Source organism: Triticum aestivum, chromosome 3B (genome assembly GCF_018294505.1).
Source record: "Triticum aestivum cultivar Chinese Spring chromosome 3B, IWGSC CS RefSeq v2.1, whole genome shotgun sequence".
In the NCBI taxonomy this organism is placed as follows: Eukaryota; Viridiplantae; Streptophyta; class Magnoliopsida; order Poales; family Poaceae; genus Triticum; species Triticum aestivum.
Window position 1 is genome coordinate 357,123,051 of NC_057801.1, and position 27,154 is coordinate 357,150,204.

General features: G+C 45.6%; 1 protein-coding gene across 7 annotated transcripts; it reads left to right on the forward strand.

The window, feature by feature from the left end:
• The first annotated feature begins 2,457 nt into the window (after positions 1-2,457).
• LOC123069896 (uncharacterized) lies at positions 2,458-27,154 on the forward strand. Of its 7 annotated transcripts, none has more exons than XM_044492858.1 (9): positions 2,479-2,784; positions 3,799-4,146; positions 15,785-16,000; positions 17,767-18,413; positions 23,871-23,967; positions 24,064-24,099; positions 24,198-24,322; positions 25,399-25,700; positions 26,194-27,154. In XM_044492858.1, exons 1-9 carry the CDS (start codon positions 2,506-2,508, stop codon positions 26,820-26,822), a joined length of 2,679 nt encoding a protein of 892 aa, XP_044348793.1. In that variant the 5' UTR covers positions 2,479-2,505; the 3' UTR covers positions 26,823-27,154. The 7 variants fall into 7 exon arrangements, with proteins under 7 accessions (XP_044348798.1, XP_044348793.1, XP_044348797.1 ...); XM_044492861.1 differs by having other exon boundaries at positions 2,489-2,784; positions 3,775-4,146; positions 24,064-24,117; XM_044492857.1 differs by having other exon boundaries at positions 2,489-2,784; positions 24,064-24,117.

The window sequence follows — 27,154 nt, forward strand, 5'->3', positions numbered from 1 at the left end:
CTATCTCTATTAGATCTCACTCTTGCATGTGATTGTGAAGGGATTGACAGCCCCTTTTTTTGCGTTGAGTGCAAGTGTTTGTTAATTTGTGCAGGTGCATATATTGGGGACTTGCTTGTGCCTCCTACTAGATTGATACCTTGGTTCTTAACTGAGGGAAATACTTATCTCTGCTTTGTTGCATCACCCTTTACTCTTCAAGGAAAAAATCAACGCAAGCTCAAGAAGTAGCATCATACATGCATGATCCTCCTTGATGGTATTTTACCTCCATTTAAGCATGAAGTGTAAGTGAGTATGGTTGTTTTCATGTGCCACATATGCTTGCTTTGGTCCAGACTAATCCGCAGAAAGAATCAGTCATGAGAAAAGTGGTCGTGAAACAGAAATCTCATTGTGACGAGAATGATCAGTGAGGGTATGTTGAAACATACCATATGGTGACCCTTTTGGGTACTACCAAGGAGATATATCGTGTTAATCATTGTAGGAAAATATAAACCTCCTGAGTTGACCGTAGATCAAGTCTTGTTCCGGTAACCCCCATACTTGATCGTGCTACCACATGTCCCTGCCATAGGTAGGGTATGGTTCACTAAGTTGATAACCCCTTTTCTGCACACACACAGTACAGAGAGGCCACAGAGAATGATACTATTGGCCCTAGTAGTCATGACACTTGGTTCGGGGGCTTGAATGCCGGTCTGGGACTGAAGCTGATTATTCATGCTATTGGAGGCCATTGAATGAGGCCTTCCCACATAGAGTTTTACTTTATCATTGTTTTGGGTGATTCCTGGCTTGATGGATTAAAGTTGGTATATGCGGATTAGGTGTGTTTTCAACCCAAAGACCGTAATCGGAATTAGTCAACGTCTCAGGATTGACTAAAGAAATCCTTTACTCGTGGTAAAGTGTGCACCCTCTATAGAGTTTGAAACCTACTTGAATAGCCGTGTCCGCGGTTAAGGACTACAGTCTGGGTTGGTCAAGTATCAGTCTTAGTGTCAGTCTCCGTAGGAAATAATTGAATTGTTCATGGTTCATTTTGTAGGATAATTATTGTCCCACTGGTGCTATTATGAATATTATTGCTGACATGAATATTATTGTGGACAAACCTTTTCCTCTTACGTGCAAGTATCTCTTGGGATGGCTAGACTACCCAACACACTCATTTTTATCTTTCTTTTTTGAGTGTCACTTGGGATGGCTAGTCCACCTGGATACTCATTTCTTTTCAAGATCTCTTGAGGTGTTGCTTTTAGACACCCGTTTGGTATTTATTTTCAAGACCTCTCGAGGCGTCGTTTTCAGACACCCGCTTGGCATTTTTTCTTGGAATTCCTCGGGCGGTCGTTCCATTTCATTTGTTTGATTTACTACTAACATGATTTATTTATTCTTCCGCACCGTATTAATATTTATCATGTCATGCTTTAATTTTCAGTCAGCACATGCATATAATATAATTCATCATGAGCATATGCATTGGGTATATGTTTTGTTCATCATGTTTGCGAGTACATTGAAACGTACTCACTGATTTGTCCCTGGCTATTGTCTTGGCCAGATCACGACTCAGAGAGGAGTACTACGAAGACATCCCGTAACCTAGGATTCAAAGATAGCAGCCACACGAGATAGGAGTTAACCAGGTCAGCTGTTCCTGTGGGAATGGACCCCCACAACGTTGGAGGTCCACGAATCGCTTCCGTCATCCACCACTAGAAATCATTGTGATATTCATTGGACCTTGATGGTCTTGTACTCAAATTCTTATAACTACTTGGAATTATCTATCAAGAAAGTGTCCACCAGCAACAATAATCCTGGGGCTGGTGATGACATAAGGGTCATTTGCTGGGATTTTATGTTCTGGAAATCCGGCCCTGACACCAGAAAGGTTGGACTGCGCAGAGGCAAGGACGAAATGCACGAGGGTTGGACGGAGCGAAGAAGATCCGTTGCAGGGGGAGGACAGCGTGCAACATCAGATCACCACTAAGTCAAGTGACGGTGAGGGGTAGGTGTGGCCATGGCGTCTACAGGAAGGATCCATGGGGGACGGTAGGGGGTGGCATGGAGAGGACGGGAGGGTGCAGCGCAGATATGAGCACTCAACGCATTGAAAGCTGTCGGCGGCGGCGCGTCGGCGGCTACACGTCCATGAGCTCTGTCTTGTTTCGTCTCGTCCCCTGAGGGCAGAGGCGTGTTTCCTTAACCACGTAGTTTGGAAGGGTTTGACGGGGATCGGAGGGGCTCGCCCGGACAAAACCCCGCATGCCAAATGGGCCGCCGGGGATTTTCGAGGTTTCCGAGCCTCGCGAGCGAATATCCTCTCAAATCCCCTTCGAAACTCCTCTACCAAATGAGGTCTTAGGAGTAGACATTTTATAGGTTGCTGGACAATGTCCATAGGTACTACTTATAGAAACAAAAGTCAATCCTTTTTAAAACTTCAAAAATACCATTTTTAGTTTTTAAAAATTTCGTGCTCCAAAGATGCGCATTCCCCAATTCCCAATCCTATCGTCACAACACGACGTGACGCACACTTCTCCACTCTCTGGAACTCTCGCCATGCCTCCGGCTCTCGACGCCGCCTCGCCGACGCTGCGAACCTCTCGCCCGGTCTCCCGCCTCCGGCGCAACCACCGACACTATCACGGTGTTCATCTTCACCTCCACTACCGCTTCCCTTCCTTAGCCGCCGACGGCGGGGGTCGCGGTCGCTTTCTCCTGGTCGGCACATACTCCGCTTCTGATGGTAGCGCAGGACAGGTTAGCTCTCGTCCTCTTCACAATATGGCCTTAAGGTGTTTGTTCATAATTTCGTACGCCTTACTCAGAATTCCCCATTTGTACTCCCTCCGTCCGGAATTACTTGTCATCAAAATGGATGAAAATAGATGTATCTAAAACTAAAATACATCTAGATACATCCATTTCAACTACAAGTATTTCCGGACGGAGGGAGTATGTCATAAGAAGCAATGGCTAGGCTGCTCACTTGCTTGAGTTGTTTTTGCTAGTTTTCTTGGGTGCCAGATGAAGCTGCAACCATCTTTAGTCTTTACTAACTTGACCTGGATCAAATAGTGACACGACATTATGACATATTCGTGCATATGATTGGAAGTAACACTCAACATAAAGCATATCTAAATGGGGGAGAGTTATAAGTCAAAGAAGAAAAACTGTAGGAGAGTTCTTAACCAAGAATTGCTCTAGTAATCCAGTGAAATGGCAAGCAATATTTTTCTTTGTGATAGTATACACTGTTTCTCTCTTGTAATACATTATGTTAATACAGTAGGACCTTTCCTACTGTCTTCCCAATAAAAAAATTATCCGCCTTTTTGAATTCTGAGGATTGCTTGACATCAAAATAATCAAAATGCTCCATATCTGCATATAGTAAGTTCTGTGTCAATTCCTTGTGAATGAGCGCAAGTACTACCTCTGTACCAAAATGTAAGACGTTTTTTGGTTTTGCATATGGCATAAAAACGTCTTACATTTTGTTACGGAGGGAGTATTTTATATGGGGAGAGTTCTGATGGCATGAGCCACAATCAGATAGGTGAGATAACCCCACTGTATGATTCTTGACTTAGCTTGTGATTTAAATTACAGAAAACAACTAAAATTGACCCTTGTGGTTGTGGTCTTGTCGAGTCTTACGTCTTAGTATTTATGTTACAAATATTAAATCTGTAGCACGAACATTCTGTGCATTCACTTTCTTTTTGTTGCGGTTTGAAATGTCAGATACATTTTGCTTGCTTCTGTTAGGATGTTGGTAGTCCCGAGAGCATGGCAAATTCAGGATCTGCATATGTTGGTCTCTTTGTCCGAATGCTTGGCTTGGATAATGACGCTCGTGATAGGGAACATGCTATTTGCACACTCCGGCATTACTCCCTTGGTGGACAGAAGTGCATCGATGAGATAATGCAGTTCCCAGGTTGCATCAACCTCATCATCAGCCTCCTAAAGTCAGAGTCTGCTCGTGCTTGTGAAGCAGCGGCAGGCCTTCTGCATAATATAACTTCAGTGAAGTTATACAGGGATGTGGCAATTGAGAGTGGAGCAATGGAAGAAATCTTTAGCTGTATCCGTAAATCCACGATAACCCCAGAGGTAACTGCAACGTAAGCACCAGCAATCGAAGGTTTTCTTCTTTCTTCCATTTTGACTGCAAAAGGATACAACTGTTGCCATTTCTGACTTGCTTGGTAAATGGTGACTATGGATAGCCAGGCTGGAAGAACCCTTGCTGCGCAGGGCTATTCCATGACCTGGTGGGGCTGCAGGACCGGCGATCTTCCAGCGGGGAGTAGCTGTTGAGCAGAGATAGGGAGCTAGATCTTTATTAATTCTTGATGCCTAGACTTTACGTACGCGGCTCTTTCCTTATGTAGAGGTTTGCCTTACAGATTCCAAATATGAAACGACTTATACTCTCCTAATACTGCCTGCTGATTCCTATACATACACGAGTAGGACTCCCCATAAGTGACTACTTCTTCCTTTAATTAACTGCCCCACATGACATCTCTCTCTCTCTCTCTTTTTGAGTAAAACGGGAGGGCCGACCCCTACCTTCAAGTTTTCACAAAAATAAACCCGTAAGCAGAGCGCTTACGGAGCAGCAGTTTTACACAATGGGGTACACACCAGAGAGAGTAGAGAATACATCATAAAAGAGAAGGAGAGGGGAACAAGGGAGAGATAGAACTAGAAAAGCTTGCCCAATCTTCAATCCAAAGAAAGAAGTTCGTCTTTCTTCGCCCTGTGCGCCCAGATTTTACCATGCCTGCACATTGTTTCGCAACTACCGCTGGAGGGACGGTAATGCCGTCGAAGACCCTTCGATTCCTCGCCAACCAGATAGACCACAGTGCAGCGATTGTAATCAGTTCCCAGGAGCGTCGTTTTTGTTCACAGTGGAGCTTCTGCCTGCCAGTGAATATGTCAGCTGGCTCATCCGCCTCATCCACTTGGATGCCGAGAATGTCCCATATATGTTCCGCCCTGCTGCATTTCAAAGTCGGGTGGGAAACTGTTTCTTGGTCGCTGCAGCCAAAGGGGCAGGTGTCATTGTCAATAAGTCCTTGTTTTTTCAGAACCACTCTGACTTTGATCCGACGTTTGACAAGTAAACATGCAAAGATTTTGCATTTTTTGGGCGGTGAACAGTTTCAAATGTTACTGCAAGCTAGCTCATTGCACCCTCCAAAATTCATAAGCTCATAAATTTTCCTGACCCAGAAGTTTGCGGAGTGATTCATTCGAAGGGCCTGTTTGTCCAAATAACCTCGAGTCCTCGACTCAAGGTGACCATCCATGTTGCAGAAGTCGCAGTGATGAGGATGACAACTCAATTGCCTGTGGGAGCCGGTAGAAGAGACGGAGCACGAGAGCGGGAAGCAGCCGGTGCAGTAGGTGGTATAGCAGGTGAGCGAGCAGTAAGCACTAAGGGAAGCTCCAACAGACCAGCACCACATAAACGAATCTCCTCTGTGCAGATCTCTGAGAGTGCCTCCACAAGAGTGACACGAGGGACACAGGCAAGAATGCTGGGGCATCGTGGCTCAAACTCCTTACAGTGTCTGAGTCAAGAACTCATAAACACGGTGAAGTTCCAAGTCCGAACGAAAAGTCTGCCAACACGGACAAGAGGCACTAGCAGTGAGGAGAATCGAGCTGTCGCCAGATAGAAGAACTCCGAGCATAAAACTCGTCGACAGTGGCATCAGCCTGCTAAAGTGCATTCTCCTGGCGAACTAGTGACAAGTGCATAGTTTCACCCGAGGGCCGATAACGCTAGCGAAGGTGAGTCCACTTCTGGATGGCCGTAAAGAGTCCCACAAACTCAGACGAGAACTGAGGCAGGACACCGACAAAGAGGACAGCTACAGACCGAGCACCATCATCAGCCCTCTGAGTATAGTTAGTCCACACACCACGGTAAGTGTCGCAGGGGACAGCGGGGGGGGGGGGGGGAGCAGGTCGCGGCCTGGAGTAGGGCGTAACCAGGAGGAGAGGCGGCGGCTATGTACAATGTAGGTTACAGTTAGTGTCCTAGTAGGACTCTTGTATCCTAGGTATTTTATATAATGAGGGGTAGACACGCGATGTAACGTATGCCAACATAATAGCATTAGGCACGCAGGGGGAGCCAGCGCCCGGGCAGTCGGGGTACAGTATTGTGACGGTGTCACGGGGAGGAGCGCCTAGTCATGCCGGGGATGTAGCCGAGTTCGGTGAACCTCGTTAACAAATCTCGGTGTCGTGCCTTATATGATTGCTTGGTCGATATGTGCCTTGGATTAATTCTAACAAGTGGTATCAGAGGAAAGTTTGCAAAGATTGTGAGGAAAATGTAGATGATCTATAGGACGGATCTTCGTCAAGACGGTGTGAATGCGTGTGAAAGTATCGATCATCAAAGCTATGGGCTGATCGGTGAAAGATTTGTCCATGGAAATCGCAGTTGTCGACGGGATCAGTAACATCAATAAGCAGGCGGTGGCAGGAACGCCGTGCTTGGGGTGAGATCGGCTCGGTGCAGGTATTTGTGGGCAGATTGGATCTAGATCAAATTAGACAACGACAAAGTTTGGGCAGCTGCTAGCAGAGGCGCGTCGGCGTGATGCACGTGGCCGAAGCCAGGCGAAGACCACGTCAAGAAGGCCCAAGTGGGCAGGCAGCAATGTGGCCCAAGCTAGCTGGCGGGTTGGCCTAGGTAGGGCTGTCCAAGCCAACAGGGGATCCTGGACTATGCCCATGAAAGTACGAGAGGCCGAGCCGGCTGAGGTGCATGGAAGTTCAAGCCGTGACGCGAGATTTGTTTGTGGAAAAAGGAGGCACAAGTTTCAAGGCAAAGGGGTCACGTCCAATCCATTGGTATGTGGTTTGGTATGTTTAAGATTTTGTTTGCTATGTACGTGAAGCTACCGGAAAATCATTTTGGTTGGTTCGGTCGTAGTACTAAGGAGACAATGACATGGTCGAGTTGTTCGGAGACAAAGACATTGGCATGGTTTGAGTTTTTTCATGAGTTGTCCGGCTATATAATCGAAGGAATGAAAAACACATCCATGAAGGTCTGGAAGTCGTAAGCGGACATGAACTGATCAGAAGCTATATCCGACGTGTGCATTGTTCCATAGGAGTGGACAGACGGTGATTGTAGTGAAGGTACATGTCAGCAATTTGACAATTATTAGACATGATGAGCCAAGGAAGCGTTCCGTTGAAGGGCTATGTTCTACATGGGCGTCGAGGAATGCATAGTGATTTGCTGGCTGATACGGCGTGAGGTGGAGCATGGTTGCAGTCGTACAAATTCGGCCGGGGTCAAACATATAAGGCAGTGACTTGGACAGTCTGGTGGATCAACATGGATGTTGGTCGGTACAGAAGACGACGGTGATTTCAGCGACAACAACACAGGAGCGTGATGCTGATGGTGACCGACTTCTGGGGCGTGGAAACACGTGGTGCAGGCCTGAGGACTTGTGCGGCTTCGACAAGACTATGGCGCAGGATTGATTCAAGGCAGTGTACACATGAGAGCTTGAAGTCGACAGGGCGAGGGATAGCAAGGCGCATCTACATGGAGTCATGTTGAAGGTGGAGCTAGAGTCTAGCGGTAGACTTCACTCTGTACCGATGGAGGGGCTACGGTGTGGGGATTCGGAGAATCGCAGCCTATTTCAGCAGGAAAGCAAGAGACATGTGGTTTGTACTGGGTACCAGTGGTGTAATGGAAATGTGATACTCGGCATCGGTCGGTGAAGATCGGTGGTTCTCTACAGTGGGGGTTGAGACAGTGTGGGCTAGCTACATGGGAGACCCGACCAGGACAGCAGATGCTCGACGTGGTGATAGCGGCAAGGCTTGTGGTAAGGACGGGACTAAGCGACAGACCAAGCCACTGGTGGTCGGATGAAGTGTGCAGAGGGTGTTGAAGCAATGTTGGTGAGTACCAGATTCAAGTTGGTGACTGGGTCTATCGGGGCCGGTTGATTGACATGAGTTGACCATGGAGAATCTGAGAAAGTGGCGGAAGTCTGAATTTGTCAAAAGTTGAGAGAGTACATGACCGTATATTCTGCGGTGTTTAGTGCACGTGGCAAAGTGTGGATGACAAGTACAGAAGGAGGCGAAGTGTTATAGCTGTGGGACATTTCAAAGACTATCAGGAAAAGGGTGAGACAACTGCGAATTTGACTCGGGTGGCACAGGGCAACGGTGAAATTCCTTCAATTTCAAAACCGGCAGTCAAGAAAGAGCTAAGATGTTGAGTTTGGGTAACTCATTTGTGGCGTCCAATATGTGAGTTGTTCACTTACACGTAGACAGTGATCGGTGTGTGATGGTGTCGAACGGATACTCCGAAAGTTGGGAGCACAAAGTAGAGTAAATATCAACTTAATTTTGCTCGAGTTGTGATTGTGGGGAAGACAAGAAGGGACTACAATTGCAGGTATGGAGTCTGGGAGCAGCAGCGATACTCATGGCCTAACTCAAAGTCTAATGTACATGGAAGTTTGACGCATGGACAAATCCAAGGTGGTGGAGAATATTCGCCAAGGTGGAGTGATGAGGAACACTAGATGAAAAAAAATATCGTATGTCAGATTTGTTTGGCTACTTCTAGATGCTTCCACTCTAGTGTAGTGTTTCTTTTCTTTTCTACCCTACCTGCTGTTTCTGGAGTTCTCTAGTTATAAGTAGCTGTGAGTAGAATGGTGAATCCTAAATAATGTTTTCTAGAGTGTTCCAGCTATAAGTAGAAGTATATAAAGGCTTCCCAAAGCCCTATAAATAGAGGTCCTCACCTCTACTTTGTAACGCAGACTATGTACCCACTACCTATAATAGAACTTGTTGTTCTTATCTAAGATCTTGGAGTAGATCTTGTGCCCTAGGAGTTCTGGATTGAACTCTTGCTGCCCTATTGGCCTACATTCGTCTCTAGAGCGATATCTAGCACAGCACGTTGAAGCTATTCCTTCAACACTTGTGCTGCTCACTTTGTAGCAGCAAGGTGAAGTTGCTCCTCCATGACCTTTGTGTTGCTTCAGGTGGTATCAGAGCCTCGTTGACCCATACTAATTCTTGCTGTCTCTTCGAGAGCAAGCTGCAGCAAGCAATGCAGCAATTGGAGAAGAGGATGGATGCTGCAGAACAACAAATCAAAGAGCCGCGTGAAGATCTTAATCGGAGATTTGACCAGCTGGTTGAGATGATAAGAAAGGGTGTCCCCCCTGCTGCCAATGAAGGAGATTCATCTAAAGAAGAAGATGTTCAACAAAGGAGAGGTAATCTTGGAGCAAGACCGCCACAACAACGTGCTGTTCAACGTGCTTCAAGAAGGCCAATTTATGTTGAAGCTTCTGAAGGTGAAGAATATGATGATGCCCTTGAAGAACCAGATCTCTACGCATATCGGGGAGTACCCAGCCCTACATATGCAAGAGATACATACAAGGTGAAAGCTGAGATCCCAACTTTTAATGGAAATGTTGATATTGAAGGGTGCCTAGATTGGTTATATGAAGTGGAGACTTTCTTTGAGGTCATGGAGGTTCCGGAAGATCGTAGAGTTCCTTTGGTCGCATACAAGCTGAAAGGAGGAGCTGGTGCATGGTGGCATCGCGTTCAAGAAAAGCGCAGGCTGAGAGGAGAACCTCGAGTGAGAACTTGGCGGCAAATGAAAAGTCTCTTGAAAGGGAGATTTTTGCCCGCTGATTATGACCAGATCCTATTTATCCAATTTCAAAATTGTGCTCAAGGAAATAGGACTGTTTCAGATTATACGGAGGAGTTTCCAAGGCTACAAGTGAGGTGCAACCTTACTGAAACTGAAGATCAACAAGTTGCAAGGTACATCAATGGTCTCAATGATGCTATTTAAGATCGATTGATGATGCAACAAATCTGATCCATTGATCAAGCACAAGCTCTAGCCTTAAAGGCCGAGAGGTCTGTGAGGACAAGAAAAGCAACTAAGGCTCCATAGCCTCCATATCCTCATACCGAAGGCTCGTCTAGGAGTCAGCTAATAGAGTGGAAGAAAAGACCGCTCCACCTAAGGCAAAACGACCCATCCAGAAGCAAACTAGAGGCAAGGGTAAGTCCAATGAAGGCCCAAAATGCTATAAATGTGGCGAAGAGGGACACATATCCAGAGGAGGTTTGTTAACACAACTATCCTTGATGGTGAAGACGATGAGGTAGAATACGAATCTGAAGATGCAGAGGGGCAAGAGGTTTGTCAAGAAGAAGGTGAAGAGGTGGTATTTGTGATTCAACGTCTCCTATGTTCCACACTACAACCTGACAACACACAACGGAAGAAAATATTTGAGAGCAAATGCACGGTGAATGGCAAGGTATGCAAATTAGTGATTGATAGTTGCAGTTGCGAGAATCTTATCTCCCAGAAGTTGGTGAACCATTTAAAGCTTGATATTCATGATCATCCAAACCCCTACACTATTGGGTGGATCAAGAAAGGAGTGAATATGAGGATCACCAAACAATGCAACCTGCCACTTTCTTTGGGCAAGCATTATCGCTCAAATGTGTTGTGTGATGTGGTTGACATGGATGCCAGCCATGTTCTTCTTGGGAGGCCTTGGCAATTTGATGTGGATACTACACACAAGGGCAAGGAAAATTCTTACTCTTTCATTTGGACCAAGAGAAAGATCATTATCTTACCAAACAAAACCGAAGGTAATACCTCTAAGGAGGAGGGGAAAACTATGTTAACTATCTCTGATACCTCTCATGAGTTTATGGAAGACTTGAAGGAGGCAGATTTGTGTGCTGCACTTGTTGTAAAAGGAGAAGAGCACCTGACTGTTGAAATTCCAGCAAAGGTACATGGTTTATTGGCAGAATTTCAGAACATACTTGGAGAGCCACAAGGCTTGCCACCGATGAGAGGAATTCAACATAGGATTGACTTAATTCCGGGAGCAAGTCTTCCTAATCTTCCACACTATCGAATGAGCCCAAAGGTGCATGATATATTGAAGGAGAAAGTGGAGGAATTGCTGCAAAAGGGGCACATTCGAGAAAGTATTAGCCCATGTGCTGTACCAGCCCTGCTCGCGCCTAAGAAAGATGGATCTTGGCGCATGTGTACGGACAGTAGAGCCATTAACAAGATCACTGTAAGGTATAGATTCCCTATTCCCCGTCTGGATGATATGTTAGATCAGCTTAGTGGAGCAAGAGTGTTCACAAAGCTGGATTTAAGAAGTGGATATCATCAAATCCGTATCAGACGCGGGGATGAATGGAAAACTGCCTTCAAGACAAAGGAAGGGTTGTTTGAATGACTAGTCATGCCATTCGGACTCTCAAATGCACCAAGTACCTTTATGCGCTTAATGAATCAAGTCCTTCGACCCTTCTTGTCCCACTTTGTTGTGGTCTATTTCGATGACATCTTGATCTATAGCAAGGATGAGGATGAACACTTTGATCACATTCGGAAGGTGCTAGAAGTACTAAGGGAAAATGAGCTCTACGTCAATTTGAAGAAATGTGTTTTCCTACAAACACAACTTCTTATCCTAGGATTCGTCGTAATATGTGACGGTATTCATGTTGATGATTCTAAGGTTGAAGCAATCCGAGAATGGCCAACTCCGAAGACCATTTCTGAGGTAAGAAGTTTTCATGGCCTTGCAACTTTCTATAGGCGATTTGTGAAGAATTTCAGCACTATCATGGCACCAATTACCGAGTGTTTGAAGAAAGGAAAGTTGCAATGGACAGAAGCAGCTGAAGCTAGTTTCAATGAGATTAAACAAAAACTATCACAAGCTCCTGTCTTGGTGCTACCTGATTTCAACAAGACTTTTGAGTTGGAGTGTGATGCAAGTGGAGTAGGCATTGGAGCTGTCCTATCTCAAGAAAGGAAGCCCATTGCTTTCTTTAGTGAGAAGTTAAGTGAAGCTAGACAGAAGTGGAGTACCTATCAGCAAGAATTATATGCCGTTTTCAGAGCCTTGAAAACTTGGGAAGTCTATTTGCTGCCTAAAGAGTTCATTGTTTATAGCGACCATCAATCCTTGAAGCATTTTAGAAATCAAAAGCATGTTGACCGCATGCTAGCAAGATGGGCAGCATATCTGGAGAGATTTAACTATCTCATCGTGCATAAATCTGGAATAACTAACAGAGTGGCTGATGCTTTGAGTCGTCGTGCATGCCTCTTGACTTCTTTTGAAGCTGAACTTTCAGGCATGGATCAAATAAAGGAGTTGGATGAGGGTGACGAAGACTTTGGCCATGTTTGGGTAAAGCAAGCAAATGGCCAACCATTAGGTGATGACTATTTGATGCAAGATGGATATCTCTTCAAAAATGATTGTTTGTGCATTCCAAGAAGTTCTCTACGTGACAAGCTGGCTAGAGAGCTCCATTCAAGTGATCTTAGTGGCCATGTTGGACGGGACAAGACTATCGCTAGCCTGGAAGCTCGCTACTTTTGGCCACAACTAAAAAGAGATGCTGGAAAGTTTGTTCAGCGATGCCCTATATGTCAAACCTGCAAAGGCAAGTCCAGAACACAGGGTTATACATGCCTTTGCCTGTTCCTGTCGCTCCATGGGAGGACATCTCTATGGACTTTGTCTTGGGCTTGCCAAGAACAAGACGAGGAAGTGATGCTGTATTTGTGGTCGTGGATAGATTCTCTAAGATGGCTCATTTCATCCCATGCCGCAAGACAACAGATGCTCATCATGTGGCAAACCTATTCTTTCGAGAAGTGGTCAGACTTCATGGAGTACCAAGGTCCATCGTCTCAGACCGTGTTAGCAAGTTTCTTGCTGCATTTTGGCTCACTTTGTGGAAGCATTTCAACACTGAATTGAAATTTTCTAGCACTGCTCATCCACAAAAAGATGGACAAACGGAAGTGGTGAACAAGTTTTTGGGTAATCTGATCCGTTGCATTTGTGGAGAAATAAAGGGACAATGGGACCTGGCCCTATCTCTTGCAGAGTTCTCCTACAATAACTCCAAGCATAGATCCACAGGAAGGAACCCTTTTTCCATTGTCTACACTAAAGTTCCAACACATGTGGTGGACCTGGTGAAGCTACCATCAAGGGGAAACTCAAAATCAGCATTGTCCTTTGCTGATAATTACACTGAGTTATTTGAAGAGATTCGTGGTGTTTTGGAAGCACAAAATCAGAAATATAAACAACTTGCTGATTGCAAAAGGAGGCCAAAATCATTCCAAGTTGGTGATAAGGTGATGGTCTACCTCCGAAAAGAGAGGCTGCCTTTAGGTGTTAAGGGGAAGCTTAGGCAGCGAAGGTATGGGCCCTTCTCTATCATGAGGAAGATAAATGATAATGCTTATGTGATAGATCTTCCAAGCAACATTGGCATATCCAACACTTCCAATGTTGCGGACTTGACTCTCTACCATCCAGAAGAAGCGCTCTATGAAGATAACTCGAGGGCGAGTTCCAAACAACCAGAAGAGAATGATGAGGAACACTAGATGAAAAAAAATATATCGTATGTCAGATTTGTTTGGCTACTTCTAGATGCTTCCACTCTAGTGTAGTGTTTCTTTTCTTTTCTACTCTACCTGCTGTTTCTAGAGTTCTCTAGTTATAAGTAGCTGTGAGTAGAATGGTGAATCCTAAATAATGTTTTCTAGAGTGTTCCAGCTATAAGTAGAAGTATATAAAGGCTTCCCAAAGCCCTATAAATAGAGGTCCTCACCTCTACTTTGTAACGCAGACTATGTACCCACTACCTATAATAGAACTTGTTGTTCTTATCTAAGATCTTGGAGTAGATCTTGTGCCCTAGGAGTTATGGATTGAACTCTTGCTGCCCTATCGGCCTACATTCGTCTCTAGAGCAATATCTAGCACAACACGTTGAAGCTGTTCCTTCAACACTTGTGCTGTTCACTTTGTAGCAGCAAGGTGGAGTTGCTCCTCCACGACCTTTGTGCTGCTTCATGGAGTTTGTTAGAATTGTGTGAAATATTATGTACAAGTTGGTTACAATTGGACTTGGAATCGTACGGTGTGTAGACAGGGTATGGTGTAGTGTCCTAGTAGGATTCTTGTATGCTAGGCATTTTATATAACGAGGGGTAGACACACGACGTAACCTATGCCAACATAATAGCATAGGCACGCAGGGGGACCCGACGGCGTGTGTCGGCGCCCGGGCGGCCGGGGTACGGTATTGTGACGGTATCACAGGGAGGAGCGCCTGTAGTTAGGCCCAGGTGATGTAGCCAAGTTCGGCGAACTTTGTTAACAAATCTCGGTGTCGTGCCTCGTGTGATTGTTTGGTCTTCGGATGGTAGATATGCGCCTTGGATTAATTCTAACAAGAGGAGATTGGGCTAGAGGGGAAGGCACCATGAGGAGGGAGAGAGAGAGATGCGGTGGCGGACAAACGCAGAGGAGGAGTTGCCCTGGCGGCTGGAGGGAAATGTAGCCTGGTAGCATGTTAGAAGAAAGGCAACTCATATTGCGATGAGCCCAAAGGGCTTGATATATGGTACAAGAGAAATAAACAGTAAACCCCTTATACAGCTAGCCTAAAATTTGGATACCCAAAAACAGTTTTAGGCGTGTAGAGAGAAGGTTTTAGCTAGGCAAAGAATTGTCTACTTCTATGACAAACGTAAAATGGGATACTTCAATTTTCAAAAGCAAATAAAAGCTGAAGATCCAAGAGGCATATCCGACAGCGATGCGGCGCCGAACTCGATTTCATCTGGTGAAGGTCGCCGGGGCCGGGATGCTCGTAGAGGCCGTGGAAAGGCAGCTGGGGGGGTGGGGGGTGGGGGGGGGGGAGGTACAGTGGGAGCTGGGGGTGCTGCCTAGTCTGGCGTCGCGGCGGTGTCCGAGCGCCAACAACTCGGCCCGACTCAGCGGGGGTCGCTGCCGTTGCGCGTGCGTCGTCGTCCGGCTCCTAATTGAGCTCGGTGGGCGGCGATGAGGCTTTGGGGCTCATCTTGGGTGACGACGTGGCTAGGGGACGATTGGAATCAGCGGGACCGGAGTGCCTTCTGAGCTCGGGGCGGTCATGTGGCAGAATTGGGCGGCGCGTTGGCGGTGGGGCTCAGGGTAGCCGGCGGCCGGAATCGGTCGGCGCGGTGGCGGTGAAACTTCACCACACGGTGGTTGCTTTGCTGTGGCCGTGATTTTGGTTTTAGGCTTTGGACTAATGGAAGCCTATATTTACCAATCGGATAGTAAAATATAGGCTATAGCCTAAATTTTTAGCAACCCATAAAGGTCTGTTGGAGCCCTTTTTTGAGGCAAAAAGCCTAATTTTTCAGGTCTTAGGTATTCGGCTCATTTTTAGGCTAAGCTGTTGGAGATGCTCTTATACTGTTCTCGATGCCTAGGTGTCACATGGCTGCCTCCTTATGTAGAGGTTGCATTACAGACTCCAAATGCAAAACTTTGACTTGTACTTTCCTAATGCTGACTGCTGATTCCTATACGTACACAACTAGGACTCCCTATTCAGGTTAAAAAAAAACTAGGACTCCCTATAACTGACTCCTACTTTCTTTAATTAAGTAGGTCCGAATCCTTGATTGGATTGGTTGCCAGCCCTAGCCTGACTCGTCTGGCTTTCCCTACGCCTATAGGGGATGCCCCACATGACACAGGCAGATAAACTTCATTATGGAAGAATCTTGAACTACGTAATGACTTCTCCAGACATACATTCTTTATTTCTCTTGCAGATAAAGGAGCAGTGTTTGTGTACCATTTGGAACTTTTCTATTGATGAAAATTTGAGATACAAGCTTTTGGGGAGTGATATGCTAATACCAATAGTTAGGTTCCTAGATGATGAAGACATAAAAGTGAAAGAAGTTGCTGCTAGTATCACATCATATTTAACTTTAAGTCATTCTTATCATGGAGCTCTGGTCGAAGCTGGTGTAATTCCAAAACTGGTAAGTTGTGGCTCAATTTTGTTCTTGTTAAATAATCAATTAATGTCTACACATGCTTGCATCACATTAACCTGTGCCAGAACTTTAAGTCACTCTTACCATGGATGCTCTGCGCATAAGTTTATTACTCTGCAATGGAATAGTCCTCATATTGTAATAATATCAAATATTAGTAGTCTATCTTAAAATAATCTCAAGTGGATGTATGCAAACAAATGCAATTTATTTCAGAATCAAATACATTGGTGGTACATGAAGTTGCGTGTGATGATCACTTTGGTGCATGAAGTTGAAAAATACAGTGAACCGGTTCCAAAACTTGTGTGACCGTGCAAATACAGTGCTAATTAGGTATGTATCATTAACCCTGGCTACGTGGTGCCTGCTTGTCAGCATGTGGGGTGGAGAACTAGGAAGGAAAAAGGGGCGTCTTTTGGGGTTCAAACTGAGTACCTCATGTGCCACATCCTTATGAGCTAGCCACTTGACCAGGCACCACTACATGTCTAATATGTAAATCCATAGAATTTTATACTAGGATTCCTAGAAGGCTAACCAGTATCCTGCATGGCCAAGGTGTCTGCCCGCTCTGCAATGTGTACTTGCTCGGCTGACACCTCCCGCGCCTTTCACGAGCGCATCAACATAGCACGCATGGCTTCCGTCGCTTATGACAACGTCGTCTCCTGCCGACACTGACGTCTGTTCGTCCTCTGGCATATACATCTGCCTAGAGGTGGCGCGTTGCTGCATGTGCGCGCTCATGCCGGCGAGCATGTATGCCCGCTCTGGCCGTAAGTAGCTGTGCCGGTTCAGCGCCTCTGCATGTCGTGCAGCTTGGCCCCAGCAACACCATCACGGGGTTGCCGTCCCCTGCCGCCTCCATCTGCTCCTGTGCCAGCTGACGGCTCTCTGATATCTCCACCGCCTCCTGGTGCTTGCCCTGCTCCAGAGCCGCCTGCGCTGCGACAATGTCCTACCGGCCTCCACACGGGCTCGCCTTGGTTCCACCTCCACCGACCATTCCGACGCGTGCTCTGGCCTCTTTACCATGGTGTCCTTGTCCGTCACGCTCATGTCACCTTTGGTCGCCACGTTTCTGTACCTGAAGATCACTTTCACCAGAGCAGTGGTGTCGCCATCGGTCACTTCTGCTCTACGGCATGCAAAGTAAATATGTAATTTCACCCAAGAGCCTACCCCAACTTGTTTGAGCCTACCCAATATACATCTGTCCTCTTCAAAGTAATATGAAATTACATATTTACTTTGCACTAGCACCGTGCTGAATTGTCGTTGCTACAATTTTTTAGCATAAACCAGGCTTCAGTAGCTTCAAATTATTTTTACATCATCCACCAATAAAAAGTGTAAGGAATTCAAGGGGGTATCCAGCCAAACATGTGGTTGGGTAATCCTTCAAGTGGTAATTTATCAAGTACAAGTAATATTCATTATTTTGATTTTGGGCACTTATTTTGTATGAGATTCTTATGGCAGATGTACGTTCTCTAAACTCTGTTATTTCGTCTTCATCCAGTGCCTGAACTTCCTGTTGGTGCATATGAAGTTCTCAAATGTGTATCTTTTCTTGCTGGATATTAAATTTTCCATTAGCTACATTGACAACTGTCGTTATTTCATTTGTATTTGCAATCTATGTTAAAATCTTAGTGGGTTACCTATTTGGGTTACAGTCTACCAATATCATTTGCTTAAATATACTTGTTAGCATTCCTTTAAATTTATCTTCAAATTGTTTTTAGGTTCATCTTCTGCAAACCAAAGACGATGATTATAAAATTATCAGAAAGGAAGCTAGAAGTTCGCTCGTGGAACTATCCACGGATGATAGTTACCATGCCCTTATAGTGGATCAGGGTCTAGTCCGGATTCCTCTGGTTGGCTCATCCGCTTATAAAGCCTTCAGACCTCAACCTCATTCATGGCCCTCTTTTCCTGATGGCTCGGAAATTCAACGGAGTTCTCGGCCTTCAAAATATGGTGCAACTGAATTGCTTCTTGGCCTGATTCCAAATGAGAAGAAAGCAGAACCAGATGAAGCTAAAATTAATGCTATGATAGGGCGTTCTAATCAGCAATTTCTTGCACGCGTTGGAGCTATTGAGTTTGATTATGAAGGGAAAGAACAATCTGGATCTCAAAGGAATGATCACTACACCATCTTACCTTGGATAGATGGTGTTGCACGGCTAGTTTTAATAATTGGTCTCCAAGATGTCTCTGCAATTGCAAAGGCTGCTCATGCAATCGGTGATGCATCAGTAAATGAACACATGCGCACTTCATTCATGGAAGCTGGGGCTGTGAAATCTTTACTTCAGTTGCTGATGCATAATGATGTACCTGTCAGAGAAGCGAGTGCTTATGCATTGGAAAAACTAAGTGTCAGGTATTATTGTCTTCTCTTTATTCAAACATGTTTTTTGTCCTTCTCTTTTTTTCATTTTCGAGACCTTAGCCCTCGGTTGGCACACGGCTCCAACCCAACCGCATAGGTCTGGGAGTCTGCTCGGGGGTTGCGGCTGGGAAGACCTGGAAGAAGGCCGCCGACGCGTGGCATGGTTTGGTTGGACCGAAGGGCACGAACCCACAGACAAGCTGGCTCGAGTCATGTGACCCTAGCTCGGCTAGGTATATTAGGCGAGCTAGGGACCCTCTCGGGGACATCAGATACTTTTTTTGTTGAGGAAATGCCATCATGGCTATTTTTATTTCATCTCAAATAAAGATACATCATCCACCATAAGACTATGAATAAAAGAGGGAGGTTCGTCCGTCGACACACACACGGAGGATCAACCCTAGCCCTTCTAGCTAGCTCAGGAGCCACGCGATTCGACTCGCGCGCGCAATGCTCAATAACAACATGCCCAAAATTATTACAAGTATCAAAACAATCTTTAAGAGGAAGACAATAGTGGGCTATAAGCCCGCTTACATGGCATTTTTGCCTAGGTGGAGGAGAGAGACAAGCAAAAAGGGAGAGAGTGGGCTCTAATGCAAGAGCCAGCCTCTACACGTGCTCCTAGGTAGAATGAGTAAATGAGAGGAAAGAGAAAGAGAGAAAGTGAAAAAAATCACTAGCCTAAGATATGAGTGAATGATATGCTAGCTCTTGATGACATGGCAATCTTATATAGCCAGTTGCCGGCTGCTACTGAATTAACCGCTCCTTTGTGAATCTCCTTAACCAATTCTGCACAATCAGAGTGAACCAGCAGATCATGAATGCCCAAAGAATCTGCAAGTTGCAACCCCTTCTTCATCTCCAAAGCTTCTGCTGTATATGCATCTATTGTTGGCCCCAAGTAGCAGATCTCTGCTGCGATGAAATCTCCAGCAACATCTCTCAGAATTATGCCAGTGGAAGCTATATTCCTTTCATATTCAAGTGATGCGTCAACATTCAATTTGACTGTACCCAGTGGTGGTCTAGCCCACATCACGTCCTTTGCCGGATGACCTATAGTAGCCGCCCGGTGAAAGTTCAATGCAAGAGCTTGTATTGATAAGGCAGAACGATCAGGCATCGTGATCTTCTCTCCTTTTGCACACTGTCGTCTTTCCCACCATAAAAACCAGCTAGCCACCACTATCAAACATGGTACAGGGATTTGAGCAAGATATAATGGATCATCACTCGAACTACAAATCAATTCATCTAGTATAGCAGAGCCAGCCATATCAAAGTTGAGAGCTTTTTCCACTTTCTCCAATAAACCTAGGTTCTCCCAAACTTTGTGCGCTCGACCACATTCAAACATAGCATGACGATATCTTCAGTACGTTCCTGACACACAGGGCATGCAGTATTAGTTTTCATATGCCGGTTAGCAAGAATAGATTGACACGGAATAACTCCAGGGCATGCAGTATTAGTTTTCATATGCCGGTTAGCAAGAATAGATTAACACGGAATAACTCCATGTAACGTCCGCCACACATGAACCTTAATTTTGCCTGGGACTTTCAGTTTCCATAGTAGCTTCCAGATTGGGTTGATAGCTGAGCCACCCTAGATGTTGCTTCCTTCAAACTTGCTTCCATACCAACTATTCCACTCCAGGTAATAGGCTGATCGTACAGAAAAGTTATGCGACTTTGTGTACTGCGAAGCGACAAAATCCTCCATCTCCCCATTAGGTAGCGGAATTCGTAGAATTCTGTGAGCATCAACTTACCAAAAAATATCCCAAACTAGTAGGAATCCATGGATCATCCCAAATATTGACTGTTAAACGATTCCCAGTTCTCCAAATACAACCTTGGTTAAAGGTTTCAATACCCGAGCATATACTTTGCCAAACATATGAAGAGCCCTTCTTCAACTTTGCTGACAAGATATTGCCATCAGGATAATATTTGGTCCTAAGAATTTTAGCACATAAAGAATCATTATTCTCAATCAGTCGCCAAACTTGCTTCGCTAGCAGAGCGTTATTAAAGCTACATAAATCTCTGAATCCCATTCCTCCTTTCTCCTTTGGAATATACATTTGCCACCATGCTAGCCAGTGCATTCTTCTTTGGTTTTCATCATCACCCCACCAATATTGCGCCATCGCGTCGGTGATTCCCTTGCAGATTGTATTTGGGAGCCTAAAGACAGACATTGCATATGTTGGGATTGCTTGAGCAACCGCTTTCAGAAGCACCTCCTTGCTACCTGGGGACAAGGTCTTCTCTTTCCAACCATTCACCATTTGACAGACCCGATCAATAAGATGCATAAAACAGTCCGAACTTTCCAGGTCCACCATCAATGGTAAACTTAGATACTTATCTGACAATGACTCGGTGAGAATGTTCAATATCTGACAAACTTCGGCCTTGGTTGTAATTTCAGTATTAGGACCGAAATAAATAGAGAAATTGCTTTCACGTACTAGCTGGCTCGAAGCTACACAGTACCTTTTCAGAATATTGCCAAGGACTTCCGCATATTGTGAATATTGCGAAGTACACAGAAGGAACAAGGGGAGAGGGCCCCCCTGCCAAAGCGCCCTAGTGGGTATAATCTCGTCCGTCTCAAAATTATTAAACCTGACATGGTATCTTACTGTACTCACACACTGCATAACCATCTCCACCCATGCCAAGGAGAAGCCCAACCTAAGAAGGATGGCTCTCAAAAAACTCCATTCAACCGGGGCATCAGATACTTTATAGGTCATTCTAGAGCTAAGGTTTCTACGTACCAACATCCCCCTCCTCTCCGCCGCTAGGCCGAGAGTTGGTAACCCAAGAAACAGATCTCTCCGCGATCTTTCGATCTTCGGACGGCGTGGCGGTATCCTGATGGTGGCTCTGACGGTCGAGAGGGGTCGAGAGGGGCGGGGGGAGGCGGTAGGAGCTGGATCTGCGGTGGCGAGGGTCGATGGCGTCTGTCTGATTCAGTGGCGGGGCAGTGGGATTTCGTGGAGGCAAGCTGCGGATTTGGCGGTGGCAGGCCGCGGATTTGGCGGCGGCAGTGGTGGTGGATACGGCAGTGCCGGTGGCCGGAGAAAGGAGGAGGGTGCTGGATCCACGGCGGCGAGGCACGACGGCGGTGGATTCGATGGTGCGGCAGTGGGTTTAGGCGGTGGCGGCTCGTGGTAGAGAACATGACGCGCGGGAGGGAGCGGTTGGGAGGTTTCAGGTGCGTGCGGCATGTGGGTCGCAGCCGTTTTTGTGTTTGGGCAGCCGGCTGCGTGATCGAAATTTGCATCACCTTGAGCTGGTTTTTTGGGCAGCCCTAAAGTGGGACCACAAAAATATGTGTTTAGGGCTGCTGTTGGAGCTCCTTTTTTGGCTGAGGTGATGCAGAAACCGCCCTATTTTAGTGCTGCTGTTGGAGATGCTCTAAGACAACCAGGTGCACAACCTCAAGCCCAACGGCATTCTGCACATCGTGTGCTTCATTATGCTATGCGAGTGTTTCTTGGGGTCTCTGCCCCATTTCGGCCTTTGGATGAAGCTCTTTATGGTGAAGGTGCACAAGAGCCGCAACCACCTGTCCATCAGAGGTGGAGCTGGCATCCAGCTGAAGCCCAAGGACAAGTACTCAAGTTGGCGCAGCCAGACACTGTCAAGAAGTGGCAGCCAAATTGGTTCTATTGCACCGACATCCGGACGTACACCGGGCATCAAGGACTCCTTCCATACACCACCGGAGCGCCGAACCGGTTGATGTTCTGGGGAGCGAAGCTGACCGCCACTAGGTTGCATGACATCCGGCTTCTCCACAATGAGGTGTTGTGGCTCATTGGGCGAGGCTCGCCCTGCTAGATATCTTGGTCACCTGGCTAGATCGACAGATCCAACTCCTCCAAGCAAGAGAGCACCCGATGTACCAGTATGCACTCCTCGATGGCTTGACCTGAGCCGGACCTGGGGAGTAAGAAGACCATTCGCGTACGGACCTGGCCGGCTGCCTACAGAAGGAGCACGAGATCCCGGTGCAGCCTCCCGTGACGTTGTATTCACTCGTGAATCCTCCGGCCAACATAAGTAATCCAAATTGAGCCCTCTTCCTTTGGTTCATACTGTTGTGTAGGTCAGTCCGATTCTGAATCCTATGGCCAACATAAGTAATCCATAACGTACATGGCGGTTTGACGCATGGACAAATTCAAGGTGGCGTTTGTTCTAATTATGTCGAATATCTTATGCATGGTATTTTACAGTGTGTACCGAAAAAGGCTTTCGCCCCGGTTTATATATAAAGCAATGATCCAGTTACAACCAACCTCATACAACTCCACACCAACACACACAGGGCAAGATACAAGAATGTTGAGAACAGCTACACCACCCCACACAACTCCAAGCCATCTACAGGAAGGAAGAGAGAGCCCCGCTTGAAGTCGCCGGAGGCCTCAACCGTGAAAGAATCACTGCGAAGAGCCGGAGCGTTGCACGACGAACCGATTACTCCAAGGCGGAGCTTCAACAAGGTCATGGCACCTAAGTACCGCCACCGCCCGATCAAGGGATCGAGGTTTCCCCCGGAGCAACACGGAGGAAGAAGAGGAACCACGGCGACACCTTCAAGAAGGAGATGACGCCCGTAGGCGCCGCCGCCGCCGTCCTAGCAAAGCCAGAAAGGGTTTTCACCCGGTAAGCCCTCTTCGCCTCCGAGACGGAGTGCCGCAAGCACGCTGCAGAACCACCGCCACCGACCGTCGTACGCAAGTTACCACGCTGCCCGCACGACCATGGTAACCGGCCAACATCCGAGCCGCGAGCTCCGCCCACGAGCATCGCGTCTCCCACCACCGAGGCTGCCGCCCCGGCATTCGAGACCACCCCTCGACCGCCGCCGCCGTACACTGACATCGTCAACCAGTGAAGGGGCAGCAAAGACCCCTCTTTCCAACCCGAACAAGCTCCTTTGGCAGGAGCGGCCGTCAGCTAGATCTGAGCAGGGGAAACGCCGGCGGCCAGCCGAGCTGCAGCCACCCAAGACGCCCCATCTGGCACCTCCAAATCACGGCGCCCATGCCACCCACCGGCCAGCCGAGCCAAACCAGAGCGCAAGAGGAGCCGCCACCAACAGCCGATTCATGCGCCACGACGACCGTAGAGGAGGGGGTCGAACATACCGCTGCCGTGCCGCCACCTTCGCCAGCCCGCGCCGGAGAAGAGGCAGCCGCCCGCGACCTGTGCCGACCGCAGCCCTTGCTGCCGGAGGAGAAGGACGGCCGACCGCCGCCGCCGCCGCCGACCAGATATCATATAGGGTTGATATGGGTGCAACATGATCAGTTATTATTTCTACAAAATTCTGATAGGTTTATGATTTTGCATTACATATGTTTTCCTTTGATGACAATCAATGTTCTTTATTTCTCCTTTTTTTACATAGTTCCAAAGTTTGTGAGAAGATCAGAGTAGAAGATGGCCGAGAGCTGCTTGTAAATGTACTGAAGGATTCAAATACCCCAGTAGAACAATTGGAGAAGGTCACAACTCACAACCTTTAATATTATCAGTTTAACTTTTAAAATTCCAGTGTAATATTGCCATTATCACGTACTAACTTGGCAGTTATGATTCAGATAATCCATATACTTACTCGAATACTTGATATGGAGGTCAGCATGATTACTGCGGTTAGTTAGGCTTCTTAATATGTCAATTGTACTTTATTGTGTTTCAACGAACCTGAATTACAATATTTCAAATTTATCAGCCTGATTACTATGCTAGTACTGGGTCTGAGGATATAGTGGACGATGAGAAGTGCAGTCAAGGTAATGTAGATGGTGAGCTCAATGGAACGTCCCAAAATTTGTTGAAACAAGACGAGTTGGATAGGTTCGTTCAAGCCTTGTTAGATTCCTGAATATCATTTACTTCAGTGAAGTTCACAAAAACAAACTGTCACTTTTTGCCCTCTCTATCTGTAAGCAAGTGATGTTTTAGCTTCATGCACACATGAAGTTTCTCTATAGAATTATGGTCCTCATATTAAATCTGTCAACGGTACTCCTAACAATTGAGGTTAAGCACTGGGGTCTCTGAAATCACAAATGAAATGGACTACCTAAGCTTTTCTACTAATTAATGCCTTTATTATTACCCTGTACACATTACTTCATCGCTCAATATCATTTGGTTACTGCGTCTACCCGATGGGAGATGGTAGCTCGGGATATTTTCAACCGGTTTGGATGGCGGTCATGTAATAGGATAGGCATGTAGTGCTCCTATTTTTATTTGCCAGCCGGTTGTGGCTTTGCCTTTTTTTGTTTCGCTCTTGTGAGCATTTGTTTACTTCCTGCTGCGAGACTTGGAGACTGTTGCTGGATCTTTCTTTTATTAATAATATGGGCCGTATGCATCTTTCTGATGCAGAGGCTGGGGTAAACCCCCTTTTCGGAAAAAAAAATTACTTCATTGCTCAATATCATTTCAGCACTCCTATTCAATACACAGTAGTGATTTGGGTTATCGACAGAAAGATAATAATTCTTGGTACTGTATCACATTTAACTGGGACAGGAGTAAAAGTATATTATTTTGATGGGAGTTGTACTTTTTCTGGTGAAAGAAGTCTTCTTCTTGGAAAAGCTTGAATCCATGTCATAGCAAGCTGTTTACAAGAACTAGGAGCAAGAGTTATATCATTTTATACTTTTCAAACTTGCATACTGTAGAATAATTACATTTGTAGATTGAATCCATGAAGTTGATACTCCCTCCGTCCGGAAATACTTGTCCTCGAAATGGTTGTATCTAGACTTATTTTAGTTATAGATACATCAATTTTATTCATTTTGAAGACAAATATTTCCGGACGGAGGGAGTACTAGTTTAATGACAGATTCTGTAGCCATGTTCTCCGCTGAAGCTAATGTAATACACTAAATCGTCTGTAATTATTTCTCCAGAAAGTGCGTACAGAGAATTGATTTTATCATCTGTGGTGGACCTGCTGATGTGTTTCTATTACCTCGATTAATGCTATTAACATCGGTTACTGATGACTGTAACAGTTGTAGCAATTCAATCTTTGACTTTGATGTCATCTCACGCTTAATCAAAGTTCTCAAGGAATCATCTCCAAGCCTGCAAGAAAAATGTGCTACTCTCCTGGAGCATTTAGCAGCTTGTGAGCAACATGGCACTGCAATGACTGCTGCCCGCACTGAGTCAGTAATTGAAGCTGTTCTAGAAATGGGGGTTATTCATGGTAATTAGTTTGATTCATTTATGCATAAACATTACAGATGCAAATGCAGACTTCTTGACTTATTTTGTAACCAGTCACCAAATAGATCGAGTTTTGAATTTGGTTACTTCCACTCTGAAGTCAAAAGTGGAAGGAAGATAGCTTCGTGAGTCTTACAGGAGCAAATGAATAAGGCCATTCGGTTGTACATAATCATCGTGCACTTATTGCTTTGGTGTGGTGATGTAACCTAATTTTTGTTTAGATGCGAAAGATAGCTTCTAGTGATATTTTGTGTGGTAAATACATCAGACATAAATAAAATTTTACCAAGATTGATGCTATTGAACCAATTTTTCTATTGAATGTTTTGCTTAAAAGTTTTTTGCTGACTGGTATTATTGGTCAAACAATGCTTCCCTTTTAGTGTGTGTGCTTGCAGTCTATAAATAATGCCATCACATATACACAGCTTCTGTGAAGTAATTTTGTATTTTTGTGTGCTATATAACAGGGACAACATGCAATCCTGAGAATCTTGATGAGCCTCCTACTATTATGGTTGAAGTCAGCCAGGCCGTCGGTGCAACTGTGAGGTTACTCACTAAGTTATTGAACTTTGATATTTTTGCTCGCAGCATAAATAGTGTGAGAATTGTTGCTCTGTTAAGAAGAACGCTCCAGTCCAGTGTTCTCCTACAGTCAAAGGATTGGGTCACAGCATGCCTCATTAAGCTAGAATCAAGGGGCTTGGTTGATCGGAGTGTTGGTGATATAGGCATGGAGATAACTATATACCATACTATTCCCAGGCTAGTTGAGCAGATGATGACTTCATTTTCTTCTGAAAAGAAAAGAAAAGCTGTAATAGAGCTGAACAGGATAATATCTGGAGGTGTCATGGAATACACAACAGCAGTTGCCACAGCTGGAGGCATATTTCCGCTGGTAAAGATGCTTGAAGAGGGTGAAGGAGATGTACTGGAAGCTAGTTTAGCTGTCTTGTATAACCTAAGCTTGGATCCAGAGAATCACCCGCCAATAATTGCTGCTGGAGCAGTGCCTCTTTTGAAGCGAATTGTCCATGTGGAAAGCCCACACTGGAATCGTGCTCTTCAGTTGCTTAGAACGTTGCCCGTATAACATCATGGCACCGACTGACCACTTGATCTCAATAGATGTTAGACTCTGGTTATTGCGGTGACAGGTATGTTGTAAACATCATGACCTGTTTCTATCAACTGTTTTATCCAAATGGCTGATCGATGCTATGCAAGAATGCTGTAAAGATCTTGACCTGTTTCTATCATCTGGATGCCGGTCAGATGCTATGCAAGCATGTAGCTACAACTTTTTTCTTTTTTGATAAAATAACTTTATTTTTTGAAAGAGGAGGCAAGCTCATTAATTAGAGAGAATTCCTTATTTAACATTGTCTTGAAATATTGTCTTATTTGACTGAATTTTTTCCCTTA

Excerpts from the sequence above, each read along its gene's own strand:
- LOC123069896 (XM_044492857.1), top strand. The coding sequence starts at position 2,506 with ATGCGCATTCCCCAATTCCCAATCCTATCGTCACAACACGACGTGACG. Across the intron at positions 4,147-15,784 it reads AATCCACGATAACCCCAGAG|ATAAAGGAGCAGTGTTTGTG; the intron begins GTAACTGCAACG and ends TTTCTCTTGCAG. Across the intron at positions 23,968-24,063 it reads CAGTAGAACAATTGGAGAAG|ATAATCCATATACTTACTCG; the intron begins GTCACAACTCAC and ends GTTATGATTCAG.